Source organism: Limtongia smithiae (genome assembly GCF_038497785.1).
Source record: "Limtongia smithiae strain NRRL Y-17922 unplaced genomic scaffold V1518scaffold_6, whole genome shotgun sequence".
In the NCBI taxonomy this organism is placed as follows: domain Eukaryota; kingdom Fungi; phylum Ascomycota; class Lipomycetes; order Lipomycetales; family Lipomycetaceae; genus Limtongia; species Limtongia smithiae.
This window is the reverse complement of record NW_027117627.1, coordinates 569,357-589,549: the sequence shown is the minus strand read 5'-3', so window position 1 is coordinate 589,549 and position 20,193 is coordinate 569,357. Positions and strand designations below refer to the sequence as shown.

Sequence of the window (20,193 nt, the reverse complement as noted above, 5' to 3'; positions counted from 1 at the left end):
TACTGAGTCGTTTGCGGCCACGCTCAGCTAACGGTGAACACCTTTCCTTGCTGGGCTTTGGCAGCGGCTGCAAGCACGACCGACGTCGCGACTACGCCACGACCACGACGACCAAGACCACGACGATCAAGAAGACGACGACGATGGCAAGTATGGCGGACGTTGCGAGGATTGCCATTTATTCTGTCATCTACTGTATACTTCTAACACATACAGCGAACCCGCAAGCGGGCGCGAATTTTTCGAGGAGCTTGCCATTTAACTGCCATCTCTTCCGTATTTAGTCGTGTCGCGGTCGCAGGCCCGTGACCTCGATCAGCTAGCGCAACAGAGCACGACCACCTTCCCCTACGGCCTTATGATCTATATAACGGTATTACATTACATCATATATTCCACTCTTCCTATCTATCGTACTATATCATACACACACAGCCCTTCTAAACCTGCCGCATGGCGCCAAACTCCGCGCCCATCTCATCCACTGAGATCGACCAATCATGCCACCACTCCCCAATTGTATCGTCCCCCATAAACGAAGATACATCGCCAAGTGTAGTCGCAGCCGCGTCCATCAGCGTGGACGCAGATTCAGTGAACGTTTCACTAGCGCCGCTGGGATTGTTAACACTCTGTTGGAGGAGCATGGACTGCGGGAGCGGCAGAAGTTGTTGTTGTTGTTGTTGTTGTTGTTGTTGTTGTTGTTGTTGTTGTTGTTGTTGCCGCGGAGATTCGAGTACCAGCGGTGCTGATAATTGCGCGGGTTCTTCCTGCGGCTGTGTCTTTGGTACGTACTCCGTCCCCAGGAACTGATGCTGTTGCTGTGGCGATACATTCCGTTGCTCCGCTCGTGGCGTGTGCTCAAGCTGCTGCTGACGCGGAGTGGACACCTCGCTACTGTCGAACCGCGGATCATAATGATGTCGATGCGGCGAACTACCTCCATGAAACCATTTCGGCCTGCGGTGTCCATCTGGACCACCACCGCGCCAGTCGCCATGCTCGCCACGCTCGCCGCGCCACCCGCCGTGGTAATCACCGTGGTAATCACCGTGGCGTCCACCGTAGAACATGTCGGTGAAGCGACGTCCGTATCTGTGTTCGCCCGGTGTGTGGCCGGTAGACGAAGGCGTGTCGCCGCCTTTTTGTTCGAGCGACATCATTGCGGTGTCCATGTTATTGCCAATGAACTCATCAAACAGCATCAAATCCAACGAAATCTTGAACGCCCAGTAATACTGCTCGCTAAACCCGGATATAATATCCACGCTGCGCTTGAATAACTGATAAATCCGCTTGAAGTCAAGCATACTCTCGTTGCTATAACGAAACGACAAGTCCGGAACCATCCACCGGTCCTCGCGCAGCTCCTCGTCGCGCTGGGATATGATCCCCGGATTCTCGTCGATCATACGGGTGACGACAGAGATGACGAGGGAGAGTGCAATGGAGAAGTAGCGCAGGGAGATGGGGACCACTAGCCACATGAAGCCCGAGAAGAGCAACGGGCGACGCGCGCAGATGCACATGGCGTCGAGCAGTTTCGCGGCGCAGCGCAGGCGTTCGAGAGAGATTTCCTTGTACTCTAATTTCGAGTTGGGGGTATAGGACCGGAGGAGCGATAAATGGAGGCGGTAGAAGAAGGACTGCAGTAAGAGCTTTTGCGTGAGATCATACGAGTCTTGGGGTGAGGATACAGTCGCGTCGGAGTCGGCGTGGATCATCTCCAGCAGCAACTCAAACGAGCTCAGGTTCTTTTCGGCGAACTGTGCTAAGGCGGTGGAATACTTCTGGAACTCCTCCCGGGAGAGGACGACGTTCGGCATCATGAGGCGGTTGAGGATCGGTCGGGAGAGTAACGCGAGCTTGATTTTCGCCTCGAGAAAGTTCAGCGACGGCTGCTCATTTGCGGCGGTACCACTGGGAAACGCCTTCACGGTCTCGAGGGAGGTATCAGACAACTCGAGGGGGAGTGCAAACGGAATATTGAGACAGAGCGCCCGCTCCGAGTCCATAAATATCATCTCCGCCCAGAGCATGCGCCATGCGTCGGCCATATCCGGTGGCACACGGGGAAAGAGGGCGGGGTCGCGGTGAAGACCCATGGTGAGGCCGATCTGGCATAGGAGTCCGACGATAGTGGAGGTGTCGGTTGTGTCTGCGCCCTCGCCGCCACCGTCGGGGGAGAGCATGATGTGCGCGCGCACGCCGAGGAGGACCTGCAGGACGACAAAGTCGCCTTTGAGGAGGTAGTCTGTCTCGTTGAGGCACCGCCAGGCAAAGTCTTTGAGGCGAGAGCCGAGCAGCGGCGCGTACTTGTCGTCGAAGCCGTCGTCGGAGGGTTTCCAGTCCATGGGACAGACAATGCGGCCCAGACGGAGAATAATGGCAAAGAGCGCGGTCCCGCGCAGGTGCTCGTTGCGGGAGTACCTGCCGATGCCCTCGCCGCGGGAGAAGCGACCGTGGTGGGGCGGCGCGGGGGAGTCTGTCGCGGCGGAGGAGGCTTTCCACTTGAAGTCCCAGAAGCGCATCATGTCGGCGCGAAAGACTGCAGGGTTGACAATCGGGAAGACGAGGTTGATGCTCTGCATGAACTTGGTGACGAGGAATTCACACAGCGGCCGGTGTTCCAGCCGGGGAAAGATGTTCTCGAGGTTCGCGTCGAGGTTGTACATCTCGTCGAGCATGCTCTCGACCTCAGGCGCAAGCGGCGCGGCGATGAAGTCGCGGGGGTGGTCGTGGCGCTGGCGCATCTCGTCCGCGCCGCGCATCTTGAAGCGGCGGCGGTGGTGGCGGTGCATGTCGTTGTCGCGGTAGAAGCGGGCCAGGAGCGGGTCCTGCACGGACGCGGAGAAGGAGGCCATGGGGCCGTGGTACGAGATCTGGTTGCGGCGCATGCACATGGCGGGCTTCAGGACGTCGGCGGGGAGGTCGCCGTCGTCCGCGGGCGGCGCAGGCGCAGCCCGCGCAGCGGCGGCGACCGAAGCAGCAGAAGCCAGAAGCGGCGACGGCGCAACTGCTGGCGCGGGCGACGGCTGCGGTGATGGCTGTATGAGTGGCTGCGGCGAGTGTGCCATGGGAAGGGGCAGGATGCGTCGCGGCGGCTCCATGCTGATCTGGCCGATGGGGGGGAGCTGGGGGTATGCCGGCGCCGGCGCGACCGGGGACATCGCGGGTGCCGCGACGCGCTGCAGCAGCGACTCCAGCCGCGCCATCCGCAGCTTGAGCTCGTCGTAGTCGGCCGCGTCGGCGCTGAGCCGCGGCGACGGCGACGGCAGCGCAGACGCAGCGGGCGCGTCCGCGGGCGAGCGCCCGAAGAGCAGCGGCGGCGAAGGCGCCATGGCGAAGGTCTGGATCCCGGGAATCGCCGCGGCCGCCGGCGCGGCCAGCCACGGCTTGACCGCGTACACGCACAGCGCGACGGTGTCGTGCGCGACGCAGGCGGAGCACGGCTGCGCGCGGTTGCACTTGAGCTTGCGCTGGCGACACACCGCGCAGGACACCGGGATCCGCCGGCGCTTGCGCGTGCTGCCCGTGGCGTCGGGCGGGGACTCGTCGCTGTCGTGCGGTTGGGGGGGCGGCTGTTGGGGCGCAGTGCTGGCGGCGGACGGCGGGGCGGCGGCCATGGCGGCTGGCTGGCGCTGATCGCAGGGGAAAGCGTGCTGGTTATAGCAGGCCGCGAGACTCGAGGCGAACTGCAGGCGCCGCGCAGGGCCCCGCGCGGCGTTAGTGGCGCCATCCCCGATAACTCCCGCTCTGGCCCGCTCCGCCGCACTCTTTATTGTCAGCGCCTACACAACACCCTCGAGCACTGCCGCAATCGCGTGCATCGTCTGGAACAGCTGCGGCTCCATCTGGCGCTGGCCCACAATCTGCAGACCGATGGGGTAGCCCTCCAGTCTCTCCCTCACGCCCTTTGCCCAGGTGGTCTGCACGCGCGCGTCCATCGCGTTCAGCGGCGGCGGCATCTCCTCGTCGTCCTTGCTCATCTGCACGGTGGTGACGGGGAACACGATGCCCGGGTAGTCCAGGTTGTTGAACGTGCGCGAAAAGTGGGAGCGCACCATGTACCCGTCCGGGCGCGCGGGGAAGCTCTGGATTGGCAGCAGCAGCGCGTCGACTGGCTTCCCCGACTTGGTCAGCTTGGCTGAGGATGCCCAGTACAGCAGCCACGCCCGCTGCAGTTCGGCGCGCACAGAGGAGTACGCGTAGAAGTCGCTGATGCCGCGCTTCACGTCCGGGTACAGCAGCCCGTTCTGGTTTGCTACGGTCATCGGCTCGCCCGTGATATCCAGCTGCGACTGCAGAAACGCGCCGCCATCAACCTTGAAGATATCCACCGCGTTGTCGGAAATCTCCCCCGCGCGGTACAACTCCATCTCCACGAGGTCGTGCCCCGCGGCCTTCAGCTTCGCAACCGTCTCCTCCAGCGCTCTTCTCACCGGTGGCAGCGTCTGCACCTCCGTATCAAACCGAATGACCCCCAGCGCAAGCTTCCTTCCCAACGGCGCTGGCTCGTTCCACGGCAGATACTGGCACGACGGATCGTACAGCCACGGTTCCGCGTCCGTGATCGTCTTCATGAGCAACTCACAGTCTCTGAAAGACACCGCCATCGGCGCGTTCACGCACAGAATCCCAGCCGTCTCCGCGCCGGGCTCCCAGTACCCCTTCACGCCGTAATACGGCAATCGCCCGGAGGACGGTTTCATGGCATACACGCCATGCGTGTACGCGGGCACGCGAATTGAACCGCCCACGTCCGTGCCGATACCTGCCAGCGCGCCACGGAACTTGATCAGCGCCGCCAATCCGCCGGAAGACCCTGACGCGGTGATCTCCTTATGAATCGGATTGCGCGTGATTCCAAACACATTGTTATCCGTATCCGGCACCATCATGCTCTGCGGCACGTTCGTCTTCACGTACAGCACCGCGCCGAGCTGCAGCAAAATATCCACAATCACCGAGTTCTCTTTCTCAGGCTGTCCGATATACGCTGCGATGCCAACAACCGAGTCCTCGCCTTCCACGTTCATCGAGTCCTTCAACGCAACAGGCAGCCCATGCAACGGGCCCACGGGCTTCCCGGTGCGCTTCAGCTCCTCATCCAAAAAATTCGCCCGCGCAATCGCCTTGTCGAAGAAAATCTCCGTCAGGCAATTCAAGCACTGCTGGGCAATTGCAGCACGCTTGTTGAACGCCGTGGCAACCTCCACCGCGCTCAATTTCCCGGCTGCAAGCTCAGCGAGCAGTCCAACGGAGTCGTAGTTCTCTGTAATCTCAAGCTCCTTTGCGGATAACAACCCGCACGTGGACGGCACGTCGAGAAGGCACGGCTTCGACTCATCGAAGGTGATGCGCCATTCTTGCGGAATGCGCGACTCGCGCTCGGCGAGTTTCTCGGCGACAAGTTCCGCGTACGGGCGGTGTGTTGCTGGAAACACGACGGGCTTCATGGTGCGGCACTGCGGTGGCGGTGAGGAGGAAGGTAGTGAGGAAATGGCGGCAAGTCGGCGCTCGGGGATGTAGTGGTCAGAGTGTTCGGGTTGTCGCCGGGTGGTGTTCCACACGCCACGTATTCCCGGTGGATGAGATTTGGCGGTCGTGACGGATACACCGTCACACGACTACTTTGCTTGGGGTTACGGTTGTTTGCCTACAGTCTACGGTAGTCGTCGTAATCGTCAACCTCGACAACGCAGCCGGGTGCGATAACTGATAACCGCAATACATGCCTGCATCCCCTCCACACCGCTCAATTCCCACGCCACACCTTCCCACACCCTTCTTCACCGCCCTCAGTCTTTCTTGACGCAAGCAAAAAACGTAGTTCACATGCAACGTGCGCATTGCATGGACATAGTGATGTGGTGGTTTGCTCGAAGACGCCTCACCTCGACGCCGGCCATCGTCATCGAACCCGTCATCGAACTCAAAACCCACAAACCGCACACTGAGCGGATCACCACCGCTACGTTCACTGTTCCCACTTCCACCGCCCTACGCCGTCGCATCTGATCTTCTCGGTCTTGGTACCTTTGCATATATACCGAGTATCACACGAGGATAAGTTTAACCCACAATGGTATGTTCTCTCGAGGAATGCAGTCCGCTATATCAACCTGATTCCCCCCTCGCTCCCATTGAAGACCACGACTAACACATACAGGCTACCATTGGAAGTTTGCATAATGACATGATCGTACGTCCCCGCTCTACTCTCCACTCCTCGTCTTCCTTTGCACCACCTAAAGGATGTGCGATGCTAACTCCTACCCAGCACGACGCGCAACTGGACTACTACGGTAAACGCCTCGCCACATGCTCCTCCGACAAAACAATCAAAATCTTTGAAATTGATGGAGAAAATCACAAGCTCGTTGACACGCTGCAAGGGTACTTTTGTTTTTTCACCTATTTGACTTTTTTACGGGAACAATACTCACACTTCCTAGGCACGACGGTCCTGTATGGCAGCTCTCGTGGGCACACCCCAAATTCGGCTCAATCCTCGCATCCGCTTCATATGACGGCAAAGTTCTCATCTGGCGCGAAGACGATTCCTCGTCCACCCGCGCATGGGCCAACATTGCCACCCACGCGACGCACACCGAGTCTGTGAATACCGTACAATGGGCGCCCCCCGAGCTTGGCGCGGTGCTGATATGCGGATCTTCAGACGGGAGTGTTTCTGTGGTTGAGTTTTCCGATGATGGGAGTACCAATGCGGTGTCGGTGCCGGCGCACTCGGGGGCTGTGTACGCGGTTGCGTGGGCTGCGAACGCTGCCGCGGCGGGCACAGTCGGTGGTGCGACTGGCGCGACGCAGCGGTTTGTCACCGGTGGCTCCGACGGGCTGATCAAAATCTGGCACCTCGACCACGCAACTTCGCTTTACACCGAAGAGTCCGTGCTCGAAGCCACATCCACCACCGGTGCCTGGATCAGGGATATCGCATGGGCGCCCTCCGTGCTTCCCAAATCCTACCTCGCTTCCGCGTCTGACGACGGTAGCGTGCTCATCTGGACACAAGAACAACTCGGACAACCGTGGAAGAAAACACCACTCACGGCCGATAAGTTCCCCAATGCAGTTTGGCGGGTTAGTTGGTCTCTCTCCGGGAATGTGCTCGCGGTTAGTTCTGGGGAGAATAAGATTTCGCTGTGGAAGGAGAACTTGAAGGGCGGATGGGAGCAGTGCGGGTCCATGGAAGAGTAGAGTACTGTGTGTGTATACTGTGTAATGAAACGAATCAATTCCCAAAGCTATCTAACAATATCGCTGGCAACTACGCGCCTCTCGTCTGAATGTCCTCCCCCGTCACCGCAGCAACGATGCAGATGCAGATGTTGAAATGCTAAAATGCTGAATATGCTGGCGTTTTCGCCGGATGCCAAATGCTAATTCATGAAAGGTCCTTGATGATATAGAAAAACAGATATCTAGACGAACACATCGCATTAATAACTAGCACACTTGTTGTGGTGCGGGTAAGAGAAAACTTACGCACGCGACGCGAGGACTTGTTTCTCGCTGGACAGAGTGACCATCGCGTCATCGAAATTAAACCACTATGTCGTCAGATCCTTCCTCTCTCCTCATCTCCGACAAAGACTTACCAATCCCTCGCGCGTCTTCATGGAGCATGTGTAATGGCCCGTATTGATCTTGCCCTGATGACAAACGACCCCGAACAACTCATATATGTACCGCTTATCCGACGTGTGTGTCGTGTACGGCGTCATGTCGAGCTCCACCGGGAAGTGAACGTGGTCGTCGATTTTGTTCGATTTCAGAGCATGCTCGAAGCGTTTGAGTTGGATTGACAATACGAGCGGAAGACGGCGTATCTTGAGTTGCTTTGTGACGACCTGACTCGTCTGGCAAAACGAGCACCGATATTTCGTCTCCAGGCGCTCTGGACTAGTGAACTTTTCAAGACACTCTTGCAACGTCAAGCCTCGCGCTGACGCGCTGGGTCCTTTTCGATCGCGCAACTCCAACGACAAATCCATAAACGGATCCACCGTCATCGTGATATTGTTACAGTTCGGACACATAATATCGCTTCGTAATTGTCCGCAAAAAGTGCGGTGCACGATACAGTTACAGTCCGCGCCGCTGCCGCTGTCGTGGAGCTGAGCGGGCTGCGTGGTTGAGGTTGCATGAAGTTGGTCGAGTATGAATTGGAAAAACTCGTGCGCATCTTGTTCAGAGTAGCCCGCGAGCGAGCGTTGTGTTTTCCAGGCTGTCATTAGTAACTGCGTCGGTCCGAACCCGGTTGTAACCGGTGACGAGAAGAACTGCTCCGTTAGCCGCTGTTCTCTGTTCACTGCACAAAGCGTCGCAACTCACCTCGGTAAATATTTCATCAATGCGGCAGCTCAGACAATTCTCACGATAACACTGTTGGCAATTATGTCCCCCACTTAAAAAGTCGTTGCGGATGATCGGGTTGTGTATCAGACTCTGCAAAATTACTGAGATAAAGCATGTCGCGCCCATGTTTTGGAACCCACGGAGGCCGGACTGTGCTTTGCAGGGGGGAACCACAGAGTATTTCTCGAGGAGGCCGGATTCGTCGGGGGTGAGGTCGCGGCGGGTTTTCGGGCTCTTCCTAAGTTCTGCAATGCTTAGTAGTGGTGCAAGAGGGAGGAGGAAGGGGACGTACTATGGGAACTGTACTTGTCGATCACGTCGCATCGGATTTTCTCAAATGTGTAATTGTACACATAGTCCTTGCACACGAAGCAGAATATATTGCCCAGTCGGGAATCGATTCCTGCTTTTGTCAGCCGATCTTCAACATCCCCAAATCAAATCCGGGAATCTACCGAAAATATGATTCGTCTCGCTCGCGTGTATCTCCGCATGCTTATGCTTCAAACATCCCACATACGGACATTGCAGACAAAACATCGTCGTGGTCAACATATCCCCGCACGTCTTGCACCGTCGCAGTTGAAATGAGGACAGATCATGCGTGCGCTCGCGCAGGTCGAAACACACCCTTAGCGCTTGAGCATAGGTCTTTTGCGCGATCTCTTGGGAACTCGAGGCAAGTAGTTTTCTGACATGTTTGCAGCCACCGGAGTGAGGGCCGAGACCGCGGTCATTACTAACGCCGTGCATACTGGGAGTGGAGGTTGTTGAGGATGTGGATTTTTCCTTCCGTGCGAGGTCTGCTTGCACATATGTTCAGTAACGCAGCAAGAGAATCCCCGAGCTGGTACACAACCGCGGAGGTTGGCTGAATGGGTACTATACCTGACGGCCGCGCCTTTTCCTGTTCCGTCCCTATTTGTGTAAACTTGCGCTTTGCACCTGCGCCGCCGGGGGCACCGGACGCACCGGCGGCCACAGTGCCGGGCGTGACCGAGGCGGCACGTGGCACGGGCGAGGCGCGTTTGTTACCCTCATTGTTGTTTGAGTTCGAGCGGGAAACGATCACGGTGCTCATACTTGCGTGAGAGAGGGAAGTCGGTATGTTATGCTTGTCGTGGAGAGTGAGGGCGGGTGTGGTGAATGGTGACTGCGCTGGCAGGGATGCGTGACGGCGTGTATCACAACCAAAGCAGAGCGTGTACCGTGAGGACTTAAGGTGAAGACATATACACCGTAAACGGTGACTTCAAACAAGATTGGAGAGTTCAGGAGTAGTGTATCGCGCCCGGAGACGGTAAGCGGGAGGAAGACGATGTTGAATAAGTATGGAGGGACCGGTTTAAATGCACTTTGCACCCTCGAAGGGTCCGGGTAACATGTATGCGGCTCAACTCCCAACGCGGATCACAGATCACATCTGATCACATATTGTGTCTGCAAATTCATCCACCCTCGCTGCTCTGATAGAACTGCTAAGCAATCATTGGATCGGTAGCATGGCGACTGCGAAGAGAGCAAGCCGTGACGACGACCCGTTTAATCGCGTGCTATCGCTTTCTCAGAAAGTGTTTGTCCGTTCGCGGAATGGCAAGGCGACGAAGATTGTCCAGGAACGATACCTGAGAACTGATATCCCGTGCTCGTCACAGTTATGTTCTGTGTGTGCCTTGCATCCACCGAAGGATTCCTATGGCGCTGTGCGCCCGTTTGTGCTCTCCAGTGAGCCGTTATCGCTCAGGCTGTGGGGTCGGCATTACATCGTTCCGGATACAAATACTTTCGTCAAAGCTGTATGAATTCCTCTTCCTGAATTTCTGACACGCGTATACTGACGTGTGTAGATGGACCTATTCGAGCACAAAGCTGCTTTCTACGACGTTATAGTGCTCCAAACCGCACTTGACGAACTCCGCAACCTCAGCCTTCCCCTCTACAATCGATTGCGCGCGCTCACTGCGAGCGCCGAGAAGCGGTTCTATGTCTTCCACAACGAATTCCGGCAGGAGACCTACCTCGAGCGTAGAGAGGATGAGTCGATTAACGACTTAAACGACAGAGCGATCCGCACGGCGTGTTTGTGGTATATGCGGCATCTGCAGGAGACAGTGGGGAGCGATGCACCAACGATTCTGTTGTTGTCGAATGATCGGGATAATATTGCACAGGCGAAGAAGATGGGCTTGACGTGTTCTAATTGTGAGTACTGTTGGGTGGCGTTGATGTGCCATTGCTAACGTGAGTAGTAGAGGGATATGTTAAGGAATTGCCGGATGCGGACACGCTCATGGACATGATCGTCGTCCAAGATGATTCCGTACCGGGCCAGACCAAGTCGATCTACCCGGAATACTATTCCACCACGCGCATCCACGGCGGTATCGCAGAGGGTCTACTGCATCAGGGTATCCTGACCATCAGCCAGTACAACTACCTAGAAGGCAGCGTCGCTGTCGCCGGTTTCGAAAGACCGTTACTCGTTCTCGGTAGGGAAAGTCTGAATCGTGCAATGTCAGGCGACATCGTTGTCATCGAACTCTTACCCCGCGATCAGTGGAAAAGTCCGTCCACCAAAATCATCGACGAGGAAGCTCTCGCGAAGAACGATAACCCTGACGGCGAAGGCGTCGACGCCAACATCGTCTCGGCTGTCGAACGTCAGGCACTAATCGAGCAAGCTCATGATGCGCAGAATAAATCTGCTGAATTTCGCATACAGCCCACCGCGAAAGTTGTCGGCATGGTCAAGCGCAACTGGCGCTCGTATGTGGGTCACGTCGACGCGGCATCATTCTCGGCGGATGCGACGGGGTCCCGAAGACAGGCTTCGGTGTTTGTGATTCCCATGAACAAGTGTATTCCCAAGATCCGCATTCGCACGCGTCAGGCGGCGTCCTTGCTCGGACAGCGCATTTTGGTCTCCGTCGATACTTGGGATCCGCGCTCACGGTATCCTACGGGCCATTTTGTCCGCTTGTTAGGAAATATCGAGTCAAAGGAGGCCGAGACGGAGAGTTTACTTCTGGAATACGATGTGCAGTATCAACCATTCACGCAGTCCGTGCTGGATTGTCTACCTGCGGAAGGTCACAACTGGGTTGTTCCCGACGACAAATCAAATCCGGGCTGGAAGAGCAGAGAAGATTTACGCGATTTGTTGATTTGCAGTATCGATCCGCCAGGGTGTCAAGACATCGACGACGCACTTCACGCGCGTGTGCTTCCGAACGGGAACTACTCCGTCGGCGTTCACATCGCGGATGTGTCGAACTTTGTGAAACCCGACACCGCCATGGACACCGAAGCAGCCGTGCGCGGCACGACGGTGTATCTTGTTGATAAAAGAATCGATATGTTGCCAATGCTACTCGGTACAGATCTGTGCTCGCTCAAGCCGTACGTCGAGCGCTTTGCGTTCTCCGTGATCTGGGAGATTACGCCGGACGCAACGATTGTGGATACAAAGTTTACAAAGTCGGTAATCAAATCCAGAGAAGCATTCAGTTACGACCAAGCGCAATTGCGGATCGACGATAAAACTCAGACCGACCCATTGACAGAGGGCATGCGCACTCTTCTCCGGTTATCTAAGATTCTCCGCAAGAAGCGCATGGACGCCGGCGCCTTGAACTTGGCGAGTCCGGAAGTCAAGGTGCAAACGGACAGCGAGACATCTGATCCGATGGACATCGAAGTCAAGCAGCTCAAGGAGACAAATTCACTTGTTGAGGAGTTCATGTTACTCGCCAATATTAGCGTCGCGGCGAAGATTTACGAGTCCTTCCCGCAGACCGCAATGTTGCGACGCCACGGGAGGCCGCCGCACACAAATTTTGAGGTGCTTATGGATCAACTACGCGTTTGCAAGGGCATGCAGTTGCGTGACGAATCTTCCCGTGCGCTGGCAGACAGTCTTGATACCTGCGTGGATCTTAAAGAGCCTTATTTGAACACCCTCATCCGTATCATGGCAACGCGGTGCATGCTCGCTGCCGAGTACTTCTGCTCTGGCACTATGGCATACCCAGAATTCGCACACTACGGTCTGGCGTCGCCAATCTACACACACTTCACATCTCCCATCCGCCGCTACGCGGACGTGATCGTGCACCGCCAGCTCGCCTCCGCGATTCAATACGAGCCGCTGCATCCCAGTCTGCGTGATAAACCAAAGCTCGAGCGTATCTGCACAAACATCAACCGACGTCATCGGGCAGCGCAGTTCGCTGGCCGCGCGTCGGTGGAGTATTACGTTGGCCAGGCGCTGAAGAGTAAGCAGATGGACGCAGAGGGGTATATCATGAAGGTATTTTCAAACGGATTTGTCGTGTTTGTGCCGCAATTTGGCATCGAGGGGCGTATATCGCTACGCGATCTTGCGAATCCGGAGCCACCGTCCATTTTCGACGAGGAGCAGTACATGATTATCGTCAATCCGGAGTCGAAGACGAAGACTGAGTTGCAGCTTTTCGATAAAGTTGTTGTTCACATTGATACCGCGTTGGAGGAGAGTACTGGAAAGCGCAAGGTCGTCATGAGTCTCAAAGCGCCTATTGTATCATAGATTTTCATCTATTGCACTGTTGTATCATATCAAAAGTCTGAGAATAAACTCATTGTAGAGTATCGTCAAGTAGTACTACACTTATTCGCGCTCTGTGAAGAGCCTACTGAGCGCCTGCTTCCATCTAGGCAGCTCTTCCTTCTGCCTCACGGATGAGAACTTCAGTTCCTTCCACGCGTACGGCGGCTGCTTTGTGCGCCAGTCATCTGAGGCGCCGGAATCGTCGTCTAAATCGATCGTCGTGAATGGAGTGAGCGCGTCGTCCGTGGCGGTGTCGCGCCATACGTGATGCCATCTGCGGCCTGCTGCTTCGCCTAGTTCCGTGCGACGGCGATGCAATGTTGCACGTAACGCATCGAGCGAGCTGAGTTTATGCTCTACCGGCTTTGATGGCATGGGTTTACGCAGTACTGTCGTGTTCATGGGGTGTGTGTGTTGATCAGTACAGGCATTCAATTCGGGCTTTTTCGACCAAAATTCTGCCCCCTTGAGAATACTCCACATTCCCTGCGGATTTCTAATCGGTATCTTTGCAAAATCAAACAATTCCGCGATATCCTTGTCGGCTAGATTCAGTCTTTCGATCCAATCTGTCGACGCATGTGACTTGTGAGTATCATACAGCCTGGCCTTTGTCTCTGTGGTAAGTATCGCGCTGCGGTCGATGCGGTCAAAAGTCTCGAGTTGGTTCTCTTTCATTTTGCGGAGTAGCGATTGTGTTGCTGAGCCATGCGCGCGTTTGTGGCGGATTACGGTGCCGCATATCTCGACCGCGTCTTGCGATTCGCGAGAACGATCAACAGTGGTTGAGACCTGGCGACTCCTTTCAAACACATGCTTGCCCACTGCAGAGCGAAATGTGCCGTAGACTCCATCAACTTTAACCTTCGCCGGTGAGCGTAACGATACCTGCTCGACATGACAGACAGTGGCATCGATCCTGTCTTCGTGTGCTTTGATTGGTACAGGATAGTGCTCAGTCGTGACAAGTTGGTTTATATGAATCGTCGGTCGAAACTGTAGAAAAGTCTCAGTAATTTGAAGTCTTTAGCTGATGGACGGACTCATATGTACACTGAAGTAGTCAGTATCCTTCAAGTCGTGCTCAGCAGGCGTTCCTGAGCACACTAGATGGCCGTTGGGGGACGCCATTCCTTCGATATGGTAGAATTTAAAACTGCATATCCTGTAGACTGTACTCGTTACAGCGTAGGAAGCTTTGATATGGGGCGTATAAGTGATCAAACCGGCCGCACGCGACTGTACACATCGCTAGGCCGTTTGGCAATCACCAATCACATCAATCGCCCACACGTAGCAACAGTCATTTCCCGTAGATTTCTCATAGTAATCTCTTCCCAATACGAAAGTGTTCTCAGCAAAAGCAAAATGGTGAGTATTTCGGGAAGCCCTATGGGCTTGATGCTGCATGTGCTCCTCGTCCTCGGTTCGCTTGTCGCAGGCGTGAGTCGAATTGTAATGAGCTCGAGCTCGCTCGGCATGAGCGCAGCATGGGCGACGGATCCGCAGCCAGCGGCACGTACGCGCATGCGCTTCACGACGCGGGCTATCACATCTGCGTATTTTTCCGCGGTTTCCGGCAACACGCTCGCGGCGTCGATACCAGAGGAGATTGAGCTGCAGCTTCAACACCAGCAACAGCTACATTCGCGCTCCCATAAAGTCACAGAGACGTCGGCATCAGATAGCCCGCTTATATTCGACGTCGAGAATCTCAGTATTAACATCACTCTGGCGGGTGGATATACAAATTTGGGTATCACAAAGAGTCTTGATCAGTTTTCTGAGCTTACATTGGTATCTCCGAGCGAGTTTGAGGAGAGCAAGTACGGCTTCCAGCAATACGGCGGTTTGATCATCCCTTACAAGCCCACGCTTATGGCGTTCCACGACTGTACCGTCCGAATTCTGAATTCTGATCAATCTCTGAAGAATATCAACAGCAGCACGCCGACTGATATTGAATTCGTGACGTCTGTCCCGTCTACCGAACTCGCTGAGCTGTTTGAGCTGATCAGCAAGGCGATCACAATGATACCCCCGAAGTACCGCTGCATGATTCTAAATTCTGAAAAGTTCTCGCCGTGGGATACCGTCATGCTCGCGTGGAGAATGAGACGTACGCGCGATCGCTTCACTGGATACCTGCGTGATATCGAACAGATAATGAAACTTGCACCACCGAGCCAAACAGGATTGCCTACGTTCTCCGGGCTATTACTTCTGTCGAAGAAGGATTTTGAATTCAAGCTTGATGGCTCTACGTTAGACTTGCAACGTGCTGTTGTAGCGACGAGGGACATGAGAGCTCTCTGTACTTGATTTGGACTGCATTCTGTGCGCTATTCCACCTGGGTCATGTTTTATGGCAATATTTTTAGATGACGCGTATGTATACTTATGGACTAGAATACAACTTCGGAAGCTATTACATATCGTCACGGCCAAAAGTTTGCACCCTTGTGCTAATTATTTACAAAGTTGCTTTTGCGCCTTACTTCTTGGTTCTCTTTGCGGGGACCACAGCTGCAGTAGCAACTATTGAGTCTTTGACGGATAGTAAATATTCCTCGCAGTCTATGGCAGTCTTGTCTGGATTTTCCAGTTGCCATTCGATCACTCTCTGTGTTGTTCCAGTCATCCACGGACCTTTCGGCAGGTTCAGCACCGTCACCAATTTGTTGCCCTATTAATGTGATTAATAGACAACACTTCGGTCAGCAATGCCCAAGAATGAACTCACATCTAGAATGGGACGTAAATTGTACGCTTCCGCAAGCCCAGAGTCGTCCACGAATTTTGTCAGATGAACATAGCTGCTAATTTTGGCGGCAACTTCCTCCGTGAGCAATTGTGACGATGCAGATTGTATGCGCACGATGTCTTTCGCGAGACTGCAGAAGAATGCAAGGCGCCAATATACCCCGCATTTCCGAATTAACAGCCCTACATCAAGTCAATATATCCCACTATTATACCATTCTAAATGAGAATACTCACCAACTTCCTGTCTCGTCAATTCGCTTTTGTCCGCGACTTGTGCGATTTCAGCACAATTAATGCAAATCTCGCTCGTTGCCTGTCCAATAGCTGAGCTTAGTTTCAAGGATCGCTTGACGACAGAAGCCGCGATCGGCGTTTTGGAATTGCCATTGGCTTCGATCTGGTTTTCCCATGGATAAATTGTGGCGAATAAATATACTAACCGCATATACGCGGGATCATCTAGGTCAGTCCGAGTCAGAACTGGAACCGTTTCAGATGATAGTAGCGCTCCAAGAACAGGCACGACCGCAGACAACGGCGACTCAATGCAAGTCGCATCTTTCGGCATAACGTGTGGTAGAGGCTGAAATATCGGATCGTATAACTCTGCCTCTTCGATCAACATCAAACTTCTCAGAGGATCCGGGCCTAGACCGATTAGATGTTAATCGATTAGAATAACGAGGTTGCTCACCAATAAGCATTTTGTCTAGTTCGACTCCTATCCGCTCTCGACTGATCTTGTCTCCTAGCGCAGTCTATACAAACCAGTCAATATTAAAAGTCCTAGACTGACCTCCACAGCTACAGAACATACTCGAATAACGTCCATTTTCATCGCTGCCATTGTACTCTCAGCGATAGTAAAATTAAATCGGCTTGCAAACCGCAACAGTCGTAAGACTCTCAAGGGATCGTCCTGGAACGTCCTCAGAGGATCAAGCGGCGTCCGTATGACTTTGTTCCCCAAATCTTCTAGTCCTCGCTGTGTAAAATCTTCAACCTGTTGAGTCTGTAAGTTGAAAAACAGTGCATTAATTGTTGCATCGCGGCGGTAGGCGTCATCGGTCGGTGTACCGAATTTCTATGTAGTGTTAGCCACTGCCAAACTGCATTGAAAGCAACAGCCTTGCCATTGTAGGAATTCGACTCGATTCAGTATACTCTTCGCTTCTCAAGTTGACGAGATCGACATCAATATCATAGAGCTTGGTCGTCGTGGTCTCCAAGTGCTTCGACTTCTCGGGGTTCATCTCGATCTTGAACATCCCCTTCATCGCAGTAGCATAACGACTACCCTGAGAGTTCGTGAACTGGAGAAGTTGCTGGGCAAAGTCATATCCAGTCATGCAGTTTATCGACACATCGAGGTCGTGACTCGAGAACCCAAGCAGCTACAAGCGTATGTCAGTATACCAGTTCGCAAGGACTGACTTTGCATTGCATACCTTGTCACGAACCCAACCACCAGTAAACCGCAGTACAAGCTTTTCCTGGCCCTTCGGTCGGCTAGCGTCCATCTCGGTGCAAGCATCGACAAGCAGCTCGCGGATCTTCGCCTCGGTCTGATCTAAACTGATGGAGTGTAGGCCGGCCGGCACCGCCATCTTTCTCTTAGACCTGCTAACTTTCGCAAGGCCAGCACGACCAGATGTAAACTTTTGGAATGACGAAGAGTAGTATCGTTTCAGAAAAGGTCCGATTCGGAATGTCATAGATCGGTTTTAAATAAAAACCTTACACAATCATCGCATCCTGTTGGTGACATAAGATGGAGAAGAGACATGCACATGTGCGGCTTGGGATTTGCGCCTTCAGTTACATACTCATGTGTTCAAAGTTACGTACAGGGCCAGCCGTCGCCCACTGCGCCAGTTACAATTACACCAGCATCCTTATTCCCATGATATTGTCACATTTATACGAAGCCAAACTACAAAACGTTGTTACATCAAAGCAAGCTAGCGACGCCAACCGATTCATCCGTCCTCACAGTCTCTCGCTCACACTCCTGCCCTTGCCAGATCGGATTCCACCTCTCTTAAGCACATGCAGCTCGTTTTCTTTTCCATTCCCAAACGCAGATCCTAGCTTTCTACTCCATGACGATCGCCTCACGTTGTTTTCATCCTTATTGTCTGAGAACGACAGCACTCGTGATGAGTCCGGCGAGCCAATTTCCTTCAGAATTGACATGTCGTAATAACTGTCTTCTCCATCCTTGCCATTTCGCGGACTGCTTGGTACGTTTGACGAAAATGAAACGTTCCCCGAATTTTCATCAATAGTATCAATCGACGAGTCCATGAGCTTTGTTGATGTTAGTAAGTCACAGTAGAAACATATATATCTAAATTCCATACCTTTGCATAGGAACCTGACTTTGGAGACTTCTTAGAAGAATTTGGCGCAACCTTGATCTGAGAAATCATGTGTTGTGCTAGCCGTTGTTCGAATTTACGCGCTCTGTCCTCTAGTGTCTCCAGCTGTAGTGTCCGCGTCGTAACCACTGTGTGTAGAGCCGTGATCTCCGCAGTCAATTTCTGCTTCTCTGCCTTTAGTCTATCAATGTCCGACAGAAGCTTCGCTTGCTCCTCTACGATGTGATTACCAAACTGGCTTGTCGACTCAACGAAGTTAGCGTGAATCTGCGGTAGCATTGACAGCGGCTTCATGTTCTCCGTTAAAACAGAGATGTCTTTGAGAATCTGATCCAATTTCTCGTGCTCCTTAAGTGTTGAATCCAGAGTCGAGTCGCTGCGGTTAGCAACTATGCTCTTCAAGTCCTCGATCTCTGTCAAAATCTGTGTGCTTCCAACGGAGCTAGCTGAGAGTGCTCTGATGCTAAGATTGAAGTTTTCCACAATCTTGTCTTTCATGCTCGTCAATAACCTCTCTGAGCCGTCAAGTACATTGGCGGCGGTTGTTTCATGCGATTTTGTGATCGTGGATAGAATAGCCGCAAGCTCAGCTTGCACAATGGCTAGTCCGTCATTGACGGCGGAGTGTTGTTGTGAAGATAGTTCCTGCAGCTTTGTGAGGCTTGTGTTGGTTGGCTGAAAGTGAGCGGAGAAATCTCTGCTACCCTGCTCGTCGACCTTCGAGTGAAGGCTCTCGATACCGGAGACGATGTCGCTGTTGTCCGTCTTCTTCTGCATCAAACTGTGAACCTGAAAGTACAGTTCCTCGAGCTTCTTGTTGGTAGACGACAGGTCAATTGATACAGGGGGGGCGGACTTGTCAGCCTGCTCTCGAACACAGACTGACAGCTGCTGAAACAAGTCAAGAAGTTCGGACTTGGACTTCGAAACCAAGGTAGACACTTCCGAGTTCGCTGTGGCAGTCTTGGTAGATGCTGCCCTGACAACTTCCTTCAGATCCTCAAAATTCTTCTGCATGCTCTCAAGAGTGCGTGCCACATTATCACTGTCCTCGTTCTGCATCGACTGTAGAATTACGGACTGCAGTTTCGGCAACAGCCCATCTATATCAACTTGTGCTGAGGGGCCAGACGTGACAAGCTCGGCAACAGAAGCAAGTCGTTCATCATGTGTCAACGAAGATGCGCTAATATCTTGAAGAATAGCGAGTAGCTCATTTAGCTTCCGATCTGACTGCGAGCGTTCGATCGCTCTTATGATGCTGTCGAATTTCGACGTATCTAGTGCCGCACTCTCCACTCGATTGATTGACACCTTGACCTCCGCAAGACCGGAAATAACTCGTTGAAGGCGTAATTGCATGTCGCGCGAAGATTCCTCGCCGTGTTGTTCCTTCAACATTTCAGTGACTTCAGACAATTTTCCATTCATAAGTTCCTCAGAGTTGCAAATAATATCCCGCAAGCTGACAAGATCGACCGCGTTGTCCTGCGATCTTCGCCAAAGGCTCTCAAGTTCCGCCTCCGTCTTGCGGACAGTATAATCTGACGCCTTGGTCGTCGCGTCGATGTTCTTGACGAAATCCTCGAGACGGACAAGGATCGGCATGATATCCTGCATTTGGTCTTTCGTGCTCTGTGGTACTGCCTTGACCGTCGGCCGCGATGGCGACACGGCTCGTCGCACAACGCTGCCAAATATAGAGGTAGGCTTGGACGGTGACTGCAAACTGGACTCGGCGTGCAATGGCAGAGGCGGCGGATGCCGTCCAGGGTCGGAAGAATCCCACCTTACCAGAACATTAGTATTTGCGTAGCAGTGAAAGACAATTTACGTGTCCCCCTTACATTGGCGTGCTGTTGGATCCGGAATTGGTATGCTTCAGTGTAGACTGAGGTCGAATCGACATTGTGCGCAGGGTATCGTGGTAGTACAGGCGTAAGCAGTTGAAAGCAAATGTTTTGCAGCAACGGTACAAGCAAGATACCGAGAAGAGAAATTGCCTACGTTGCGGAGGACAGGCAACTTCGCGTAAACTCGCGCGATTGTGTGTTTACGAAATGGTTAAGGTTTGGT

The 20,193-nt window shown here is 53.7% G+C and overlaps 9 protein-coding genes across 9 annotated transcripts; 3 read left to right on the top strand and 6 right to left on the bottom strand.

The window, feature by feature from the left end:
* Positions 1–349: 349 nt before the first annotated feature.
* On the bottom strand, positions 350–3,268 carry V1518DRAFT_417211 (uncharacterized protein). The gene has a single exon (XM_066904226.1). The coding sequence runs from the start codon at positions 3,213–3,215 to the stop codon at positions 441–443; it is 2,775 nt and encodes a 924-aa protein (XP_066759514.1). The 5' UTR covers positions 3,216–3,268; the 3' UTR covers positions 350–440.
* An 89-nt stretch (positions 3,269–3,357) lies between these two features.
* V1518DRAFT_417210 (amidase signature domain-containing protein) lies at positions 3,358–5,794 on the bottom strand. Its single transcript, XM_066904225.1, has one exon. It carries the CDS (start codon positions 5,457–5,459, stop codon positions 3,792–3,794), a length of 1,668 nt encoding a protein of 555 aa, XP_066759513.1. The 5' UTR covers positions 5,460–5,794; the 3' UTR covers positions 3,358–3,791.
* Positions 5,767–7,256, top strand: V1518DRAFT_417209 (WD40-repeat-containing domain protein). Its single transcript, XM_066904224.1, has 4 exons — positions 5,767–6,088; positions 6,173–6,205; positions 6,284–6,399; positions 6,459–7,256. The coding sequence occupies exons 1-4, from the start codon at positions 6,086–6,088 to the stop codon at positions 7,219–7,221; spliced, it is 915 nt and encodes a 304-aa protein (XP_066759512.1). The 5' UTR covers positions 5,767–6,085; the 3' UTR covers positions 7,222–7,256.
* On the bottom strand, positions 7,237–9,716 carry V1518DRAFT_394058 (uncharacterized protein). Its single transcript, XM_066901791.1, has 7 exons — positions 9,271–9,716; positions 8,838–9,185; positions 8,675–8,785; positions 8,359–8,627; positions 7,623–8,306; positions 7,510–7,574; positions 7,237–7,445 (listed from the first exon to the last, which is right to left on the bottom strand). The coding sequence occupies exons 1-7, from the start codon at positions 9,461–9,463 to the stop codon at positions 7,409–7,411; spliced, it is 1,707 nt and encodes a 568-aa protein (XP_066759511.1). The 5' UTR covers positions 9,464–9,716; the 3' UTR covers positions 7,237–7,408.
* Positions 9,717–9,859: 143 nt separating this feature from the next.
* Positions 9,860–13,003, top strand: V1518DRAFT_394053 (uncharacterized protein). The gene is made up of 3 exons (XM_066901790.1): positions 9,860–10,178; positions 10,230–10,584; positions 10,632–13,003. The coding sequence occupies exons 1-3, from the start codon at positions 9,885–9,887 to the stop codon at positions 12,947–12,949; spliced, it is 2,967 nt and encodes a 988-aa protein (XP_066759510.1). The 5' UTR covers positions 9,860–9,884; the 3' UTR covers positions 12,950–13,003.
* Positions 13,004–13,030: 27 nt separating this feature from the next.
* V1518DRAFT_427556 (uncharacterized protein) lies at positions 13,031–14,101 on the bottom strand (the record flags this gene model as incomplete). The annotated part of the gene is made up of 2 exons (XM_066906047.1): positions 13,031–13,966; positions 14,024–14,101. 2 exons carry the CDS (start codon positions 14,099–14,101, stop codon positions 13,031–13,033), a joined length of 1,014 nt encoding a protein of 337 aa, XP_066759509.1.
* Positions 14,102–14,320: 219 nt separating this feature from the next.
* On the top strand, positions 14,321–15,395 carry V1518DRAFT_417197 (uncharacterized protein). Its single transcript, XM_066904223.1, has one exon. The coding sequence runs from the start codon at positions 14,339–14,341 to the stop codon at positions 15,290–15,292; it is 954 nt and encodes a 317-aa protein (XP_066759508.1). The 5' UTR covers positions 14,321–14,338; the 3' UTR covers positions 15,293–15,395.
* V1518DRAFT_417196 (uncharacterized protein) lies at positions 15,291–17,527 on the bottom strand. Its single transcript, XM_066904222.1, has 7 exons — positions 17,185–17,527; positions 16,870–17,130; positions 16,554–16,820; positions 16,431–16,494; positions 15,971–16,384; positions 15,714–15,916; positions 15,291–15,656 (listed from the first exon to the last, which is right to left on the bottom strand). The coding sequence occupies exons 1-7, from the start codon at positions 17,449–17,451 to the stop codon at positions 15,465–15,467; spliced, it is 1,668 nt and encodes a 555-aa protein (XP_066759507.1). The 5' UTR covers positions 17,452–17,527; the 3' UTR covers positions 15,291–15,464.
* Positions 17,528–17,725: 198 nt separating this feature from the next.
* V1518DRAFT_373681 (uncharacterized protein) lies at positions 17,726–19,920 on the bottom strand (the record flags this gene model as incomplete). The annotated part of the gene is made up of 3 exons (XM_066901438.1): positions 17,726–18,046; positions 18,100–19,137; positions 19,438–19,920. Coding segments are annotated over 3 exons (1,842 nt in total), but the record flags the coding sequence as incomplete, so codon positions are not given.
* Between the last annotated feature and the right edge of the window lie 273 nt (positions 19,921–20,193).